Source organism: Lipotes vexillifer, unplaced genomic scaffold (genome assembly GCF_000442215.2).
Source record: "Lipotes vexillifer unplaced genomic scaffold, Lipotes_vexillifer_v1.1 scaffold914, whole genome shotgun sequence".
In the NCBI taxonomy this organism is placed as follows: domain Eukaryota; kingdom Metazoa; phylum Chordata; class Mammalia; order Artiodactyla; family Lipotidae; genus Lipotes; species Lipotes vexillifer.
This window is the reverse complement of record NW_006780388.1, coordinates 219999-228586: the sequence shown is the minus strand read 5'-3', so window position 1 is coordinate 228586 and position 8588 is coordinate 219999. Positions and strand designations below refer to the sequence as shown.

Genomic DNA, 8588 nt, shown 5'->3' with positions numbered 1-8588 from the left:
GAGCCCCACCCGCCGGTGCCCCGCTTCCTCCAGCTGCAGCGTGAGCAGGGTGTGCTCCCGGGCCTGCTGGGGGTCCTGCTGCAGCACCACCTTCTGCTTGAGGGTCACCTTTTCCCGGGCCTCCCCCTCCTCCAGCTGGGCCAGCCGCTGCTTCAGGTGCTGTACCTCCAGCTCGGCCTCCCTGTGTGTCTGCCGCTCGCGCTCCAGCTCCTCCAGCTGGCGCTCCAGCTCCGCTCGCCTGCGCTGTAGCTGCTGCAGCTCCCCGCGGAGGCCATCGATCTGCTGCAGCTCCGCGTCGATGCTCTCGGTGAAGGCGTTCACCTCGGCCTGCAGGCCCGGCTCCTCCTCGTACCTGACGACCTCCTGCTGGACCATCTTCTCTTTCACCTGGGAAAGCTCCTCCTCCTTCTGTTTGATTTTTTCCTCCTGGGACGCCCTCTCTCTTTCCAGATCCACTTGCTTCTTCTGTTCCTCTGACAGCTGGGCCCTCAGAGACTCCACTTCCTCTTTGGTCTGGGGGTCTTCCTGGAACTGCAGGATCTCCTGGACCACCTCCTTGGTCTGCACCTGGGGTTTGGCCTCTTTCAGGGACTGGATCTCCTGCTTCAGCTGGTAGATCTCCAGGTCACACCTTTCGATGAATCTGGTCTTGTCGATGATCTCCTCCCTGAGCCTCTGAAGCTCTTTCTCCATTTCGGGGTCAGTCTTGTACTTGATGATCTCCTTCGTCACTTCCTTGACCTCCACCTGGGGGCCCCGCCTCCGGAGCACCTCCAGCTCGCTCTGGTAGCTCTTCAGCTGCTCCTCGGCCCCCCGGTACTTGCACTCCTGCTCGACCAGCTCCAGGCGGAGGTTGGCCACCTCACTCTCTGCCTTGGGGTCTGGCCGGACGATCTCCCGCACTTTCTCCTGCACGACCACTTTGGCATTTTCCTCCTCCAAGGCCCAGATCTTTCGGAGCAGCCCCGTTTTCTCCCTCTTGTTGGCACGAGCCTTGGCGGCCTCGTCCTCATACTGGCGTTTGAGGTCACCCACCTCCCTCTCGGTTGCCACATCCTTTTCCACCTTGAGCACCTCCTTGATGATGATCTTGCTCTCGGCCATGGCCCGCTCCTTCTCCAGCCTCTTCAGCTTGTCCTGGAGGAAGCTCAGCTCCTCCTCCTGCTTCTCCCTGAGCTGATGCTCCCGCTGCTGGTCCTCCTGCAGCTTCCGGAACTCTGCCTCCAGCTGGGGGTCATTCTGCAGTTTCACCACGTCCTTCTCGGTGACCTTCTCCCGCACCTGTTTCTTCTCCTGGGCCAAGGCTGCGACGCGCTGCTGCAGGAGGAGCGCTTCTGCCTCCCGGGTGCCCTTCTGCCGCCGCAGCTCCTCCAGCTCCTCCTGCAGCCTCAGGACCTCGTTGGCCTGGGTTTGGTCCGGCTCGATGCGCAGAACCTCCTTGACCATGTACTCCTGCCCCCCGTCCCTGGCCTCCTGCTCCAGGGTGAACAGCTGCAGCTGCAGCGCCTCCAGCTCCTTCTGTAGCAGCTGGTTCTTGCACTGTTCCTCCACCAGCGTCTGCTGTGTCTGCCGGAAGCTCTCCTCCAGTGTGGGGTCTGGCACCTTCTTGAGCACCTTCCTCACCACTGCTTCCTGCGGGCTCTGGTTCTGCAGGGTCCGGATCTCCCCCTGGGCGCTCCTGACCTCATTCTCCAGCTGCTGCCTCCGTTCCGCCTCCTCGTCCAGCTCCCGCTGAATCTTCCACGTCTCCTCTGCTCCGGAGCCCGGCTTGCCCCCGGGCAGGGCCTCATGGCTCATGCCTGCCTCAGCCTGCTGGGAAGGAGAAGATAGCGCAGGGTTAATGCCGGACTTTGCATGGCCCGACCCCACCTGGCCACCTGCCAGAGGTCAGACTGCTTGTCCTGCGGTCCCTAGGGGACCCCGTCAGTGCCGGGTTCACTAGAGTTCTAGGCTTCCTTTTGAAAATGGTAAAACAAGTAGTTTAAATGCATCTGGGAAAATATTTTAAAACCACAGAAGAGTGTGAAGCAGAGGCTGTCTGTCACTGCTGGTCCTGATCGTACAGGATACTGTCACCTCTGAGACACGTATATTTTTGCCTGTGACACGTATTTATTTTTTTCCACACTAATGGTGTTGCCTGTTCTGCACCCTGCTTGTTGCACTTATGAGAGAATCTGCAGCGGCCCAGGGAGTGCTACCTCGTCGTGTGACAGCTTTGTCATTTTCCATTGTGTGGACAGACCCTGGCTCAGTCGCACACCCATTGCTGGTGAATACCGAGTTGCTTCCACTTTCTTAACTATTACAATGTTGTTAATGTTTTGGGCTTTTATAAATAAGTTACCTTTTTCTGGGTACTCAGCAAATGTTAGAGGGATGGGACGCGTAGGTTGGATTCATGTCCACAGGGGCACAGGCGTGGGCTGGCGTCTGCACTGGCGCCACCCAACCCTGTTCGCAGGGGGACATGCCCACTGGTTCACAGGCTGTTTCTCTGAGGCACAATGAGTCTCATTTCTCAGCTCTTGGGATAGTTTTGAGTAGAATGCCTTACTGAGATCCATTACCTGTCTCAGGAGATTCAGAGCAAACTCCAGATTCTGCAGCCTCTGTCTGTTGATGGCATTAACTTCCGTGAACTTGGCAGCAAGAGCCGTTTCCTACAGGAGAGCAGATAGGAGTCAACAGGCTAAGCGAAGGTAAGCTGGACGGTGTTTGAAAAGTCTGGCATTTGGGGAGAGAGGGAACCTTCTTGCCCCTTCCTACCTGGAGTTCTACTACAGTCTCATCTATAGGAGAGGAAACTGGATTTAGAGTCAGAAGCCTAAACCCCCAGCGAGTGACCTTGAGCAGGTCTGTCGCTGAGCCTTAACGTGTTCATGTATGGAAGGAGCTGATAACATCGGCCCTCTGTGTGTGTGTACTTACTTACGGGGAGCAGGGGGAGTCCGTGGCTCTGGCTCAGATAAACCCAGCAGGCTGTCTTTCTGGGCATATCAATGTCACCACCCCAGAATAAGTTATCTCCTCTTACTGAACCCTGTTGGCACCCAGGAGGGCTCTTGGGCCAGTTTCCCTATTGTGTGTACGTCTCTGAGGCCTGCATGCCATGCTCTCTGGAGTGAGGGAACCCCGAGAAGGCCTGGCCTGCAGAGCTCACCTCTTCCCTCACTTTGGTGGCAGGGGACTGGAGCCTGGCCCTCTTGCTCATGTGGCTGCGTCTTCCATTCTCCAAGTCAAGGAGGGACCTGAGTTTCTCTGCTTCCAACTCGTAGTCCTGCGTGAGACAGACGTGGCAGAGGGCAGACAAGAGCAGGTGAGACCAAGATGTTCTTGTGCCCCTTCCAGCTGACTGCAAAGGTCTTCCGCTCAGCCACACCCTGTTCTGCCTGCCAGGAGGTTTTGAGAACCATAGATCCATCAGTGGTACGTACCTACGTCCCTGAATAACATGTAAGATGAGAAAAAGGGCCACAGTCCCCCTCCGTCCCCAAAGCATGCTCCTTCTAGGCCTTCCCTGGTCTAGAGACCATGGCATTCTGCTTTCTTCATTGAACTCTGTACCATAAGAGTTATGGCTTTTCTCATATTGCCTCCTCCTAATCCTCCTGTGAATCAGTTTGATGACTTTAACATCCATTGTGTGGTCAGCTGATAATTTACTAGCCGTTCCTCTGCTATTGGACATTTAGGTTATTTCTAGTGTGTTTTGCTATTGTAAATAATTCTGTTGTACAATGATTTTGTTAATCCCACATTATTATTATTTCATATTTTTTCCTTTAGGATAAATTCCCCCATTTACTGCTTTACAGTAGAAAATCCTTTTCTGGTATTCGATGCCCAGTACCATCTTGTTTCCCAAAGGCCTGTGCTGGTTTGCGTGGCCGCCAGCAGTGCCTGAGGACACCCCGCCGGTCCAGCTGGTGGGAAGAGGCCCTGCTGCTTTACACTCTGGGCAGGGTGTCACGTCTCACCTTGACAGCTTGCTGGTACTGCTGGGAGTGGGCGTAGACTTTCTGTACTTCCTCTTCCCTTCTTGCTATCTCATCTAGCAGGTTCTGTAAAACAACAGAGACTTTGAAAACCAAAAATTAAAAAAAAAAATCCAGAACCTAGATAGAGTAGCTGGATTCCTTGGAGTCTGGAATTCTTCTGTAGCACAAAGTATAAGGAATGGCTTCCTTGTTTACATTTGTTTGTTACAAAAGGCAATTCTAAGGCCCTGTGAAGAAGGGCCAAGAAGATAATCATCTTTGGCAGGAAAGTTGTGTTTACTGAGTGCATCGAAATGTCAGGCACTGTTCTAGTATCTTTCTTAGATTATCTCACTGAATCTCCCAACATCCTGTGAGGTTGGCACCGTCCTCACCTCCAGTTTATGAACGGGGAAACCCAGGCACAGTGCGGTGCACTGACTGGCCCGTGGGCGCATGGCTAATGGGGGTGGGAGTAGGATTTGAGACCAGGCTGTTGGGCTTCCTGTTCCTCGTCCTTCACCCCAAGGCCCTGCTGCCTTCTGGGGAGCCAGCACTCTGGGCTTTGGAAATGGGTTTTTCCCCGAGGGCTCCCCTGTGTCCCTGTAGCTATTTGCTTATTTAGCTGGCTTGCACGGAGTGTCCACTCTGGGCCAGGCCCTGTGCTGGGCACTGAGGACGGAGAGGTGAGGGAGACCCCATCCTTGTTGTCAGAGACTCGGGTGCTGGGAGCCCGCCTGGCCAGGACCGCTGTCAGGCCCCCGTCCATGAAGGGGCTTGCTAACCTCTGACCCCCCTTGTGACCATCATCCTGTGAACGTGGAAGTGGCCTTCTCACCTTCTGGTTGTTCAGCTTGGTCTCCATCTGGCCGAGGCCGTCTGTCTCCTGGGGCTCGTAGCTGGGGATGTGGGACAGGAACTGCAGCAGGCGGTCGCGGCCACTATAGAAGGCGTCGTGAGCAGCCCGGGTGCTCTGCAGGCTCTGGACCCTGTGGGGCAAAGCCCATCAGGCCTTTGAGCTCTCAGGTCTCACTGAGAGCTGCCTGCCGTCCCTTTTTAAAGAGGTCATCAAAAGTAATTTAACTGGAAATAACCTAAACGTTCACCAGGAAGGGAGTAGTTAGATAAATTATGGAATATTGTGTTGGAATACTGTGAGGCCTCTGTAAAGCGCAGGAAGGCCCGCCTCTGTGGACTCACAGGGATGCCCACTGTGAATTCTAGGACCTAAATTACTCATGGATCCAAGGGGAAATCACAAGGGAGGTGAGGAAATCTTTTGAACTCACTGAAAATAAAAATATCAAAATTTGTGGGACACAACAAAAGCAGTGCTTAGTGGGAAGTATGTAGTTTTAAATGCTTAGATAAGGAAAAAAAGAAGCTTTCAAATCAACAATCTAAGCTTCTACCTTAAGAAAGAAAAAGAAGAGCAAATTGGACTTAATGTAAGCAGCAGTAGGAAATAATAATGAGCAGATGTTAGTGAAACAGGAAACAGGAAAACAGGAGAAAGATCACTGCAACCAAAGCTGGTTCATTGAAACCGTCAATAACGTGATAAACCTCAGACATAATGATTAGGGGGACAAGAAGAATAAACAGATACAACAGAAGAAGATACAACATCAAGAATGAGAGAGGACATTCCCTCAGATCCTGCAGATAGTCAAGGCTAAGAGAATATTATGAACAATTTTATGCCAATAAACTCAACAACTTGATGAGATGGTCAATGTGTCCTTGAAAGACACAAACTTCAGAAGTTGCTCAAGCATTAGATGACCCAAATGGTCCAATATCTATTAAAGAGGTTGAATTTGTAGTTAAAAACCCTGTTACACACAAAAAAACAAATTGCAGGCCCAGATGGCTTCAGTGGTGAATTCTTCCAAGCATTTAAGGAATTCATACCCAGTCTACACAAACTCTTCCAGAAAACAGAAGAGGAGGGGGGAACACTTACTGATTCATCAGGCCGGGAAAATGTACGACAGGGAAAATAGCAAGACACACTGTATGTGGTGTGTTGTCATTCGTACATTAATTACCTACCCCAGCTCATACAGAATGCTTTTGGAAGGACACACAAGAAACTGGTAGCAGTGCTGATCTTGGGGGAAGGGTTTGGTCATTATAATCCCTTTGTGTTTATCTTGTATATGTACTGCTTTTTTCAGAAAGAGGAAATTATTTAGAAATCAAACAGCCTTCAGTGTTGTCTGCAGAAATCCCACTTTGGTGCCTTAAGGCAGACTAAGCCAAGGGCCCCCGCGGTCCCCTCACCTGAGCTCCACCTGCTGGCAGAGGTTGTCAAAGCGCTGGCGCAGCTTGTGCACCTCGGCCTCCTGGCGCTCCAGGTCCGGGCAGTGCTCCTGGAAGCGGCTGGCCAGTGAGCCAGAGCACTGCTTGGCGGCCTGCAGATTCTGCTCCACCTCGCTGAGGAGGGCCTGCCGGGACTGCAGCTCGGAGGCCATGGCCTGCCAGGGCAGAGAGGCAGATGGCAGGTGCTGTGGCCAGAGCTCCAGGGCCCAGGATGGTGCTACCCAGAGCTCTTGGGGCTGCCTGCTTTTAGCGGGTGGCAGGCCTGGACCTGGGCGGGGACCGGCAGTTTGCCTCTGAGTTTCTCCTCAAACCCGTGGTCATTTCTGCAGTTTCCATTTTGTTACAATGACCAATACCCTGGGAAAACTAGCTTCTAAAACCCTGCGGCACACGGCACATGCCTGTGACACGGTGCCCGGGACTGGAGTGGCCTTCGTGAAGGCTCTGGTCTCTGAGCCCATTTCCTGGGCTCTGAGGTGAGGCCCTCACCACAAGGGCAAGGGTTTTGTGAGGTGGTTTGTGAATAAGGGGCCTCCCACGGGCTCACAGACCCCAATGCTTAGAGCAGGCCCAGCGGCAATGGTGAAGAGGGCAGATGCTGGGCTGGGGCAGAGGCTCCTGTGCTCAGCTGATGCGCCATGCAGGCATGTGGGTCCAGGTGACCAGATCTGCTTGTCCAGAGACACTGGGAGTCTGGGGGGATTATGTGGACATTCGATTTTAAGATACCAGCACCTGATTTCCACAGGCCACAGAAACCCCGTGTGCGGCTGGGACTCCAAACCTGGAGAGAGTTGCTGCGCTGGGCCTCGGGCCCCTCGACTGTCCACAGGTGGGGTGGCAGGGGCACCTGGAGCCCATGCCCAACTCAGAGAAAGGCTCCTGAAGCCCAGGGTCCCCACACTCACCGCCAGCTCCTGCCTCTTGCTGTCCAGGGCGTGGCCACTCTTGGGCACCGTGTCCTCCTGGGCCAGCTGGTTTTCGTATGAGGCCAGCACCTCCCGGCCCTGCTGCAGGCTCTTCTCCAGGCGGTTGGCGATGTCAACCCTGAGGACATGAGTCAGGAGTTGGGGGGCGGTGCTGGCCCTTGACCCCGCCCAGCCTCCCCACTGCCCACCTGCACCCACTTCTCCTGGGCCGCATCCAGCAGCTGCACCAGGCGCTCGTATCTGCGCTGGGTGTCCTCCACCCGCGTCCTCAGCAGGGCCGCACTGCCACTGCCCGGGAGGGCCTGCATGAATGCTTCACCCTCGGCCGTGCTGCTCGCCTTCTCAGGCTCGATGCGCAGCAGCTCGTTGGTGATGTTCTGTGGGGACCAGAGCCCCTCGCGTTGACCACAGCCGGCAGCCACCCCCACACAGGGATGTCCTCCCCGGGGGGCCTGACTGGGGATCTGGGACGCTGGCCTAGGAGTCTGTGTTTGTAATGAGCATCCCTGGGAATTCTGACACAGTGGATGGTGACTCACGAGTGATTAATATTAATAGGTTCCTGTTCCCACTACTTCACACGGCTTTACTTATCTTTGGGGACAACTCCAATGAGGTGGGTACGACTCCAAGCAGCTTAGGAGGGGACATGGTGGGGCCTAGCCCCAACCCTACCCCTGTATCAGGCGTCCTCTGGCCTTGGCTCAGCCCCAACCAGACCAGCCCTGGTGTGAGCCCCGTCAAGGGCCACGGCACTTGTCTGAGCCCCGTTCCTCTCCTGTAAACTGGGAACAGTCATGCCCATTGTGGAGGGCGCCGAGGACCCGGGAAACTGTGTGTGTGTGTGTGTGTGTGTGTGTGTGTGTGTGTGTGTGTGTGTGTGTGTGTGTGTGTGTGTGTGTGTGTGTGTGTGTGTGTGTAAAAGAGGTGAGGAGTAGATGGTATTCATGCGGCTCATCTTGCCCCATCCTGTTGAGGCCCCCTGAGTGGGGATCAGCCCATTTTACTGAAGACACTGAGGTTTGGGCTTGAACGGTGTCTGTGGTCAAGGCGAGTGATCTGGCCCTGTTGCCCCAGAGCCCGTGTGCTGCCGGGCACCGCGGCCTCTCACTCAGCTCAGTGCTGATCTGCTCAGATTGCAGTCCTGCTGTTGTCAGCTCTGCCATGAGCCCTTTTTCCTGGGGGTGTGTCTTGGGGGCAAGAGAGTGTATCAGGTACCTCCTCAGTCTTTGGCCTAGAGCAGCCCCCCTCCCCACGACTCACGACTTCCTGTTACACGTGGCAAGTGGTCCCTTTTGAGCACCAAGACACCCCATGGGGATAAGACCTTGAGCAGGGGCCCTGGGGAGCCAGT

At 54.7% G+C, this 8588-nt stretch overlaps 1 protein-coding gene across 1 annotated transcript in view; it reads right to left on the bottom strand.

The window, feature by feature from the left end:
* PPL (periplakin) overlaps nt 1-8588 on the bottom strand; it is a 58350-nt gene that overhangs the window by 876 nt on the left and 48886 nt on the right. The window contains exons 16-23 of the mRNA XM_007453651.1: nt 7433-7611; nt 7214-7352; nt 6267-6460; nt 4819-4969; nt 3981-4064; nt 3164-3280; nt 2571-2663; nt 1-1812 (exon numbers count right to left, since the gene is read on the bottom strand). The exon at nt 1-1812 is cut by the window's left edge and continues 876 nt beyond it. Coding sequence (XP_007453713.1) covers nt 1-1812; nt 2571-2663; nt 3164-3280; nt 3981-4064; nt 4819-4969; nt 6267-6460; nt 7214-7352; nt 7433-7611 — 2769 coding nt within the window. The remainder of the gene's footprint in view (nt 1813-2570; nt 2664-3163; nt 3281-3980; nt 4065-4818; nt 4970-6266; nt 6461-7213; nt 7353-7432; nt 7612-8588) is intronic.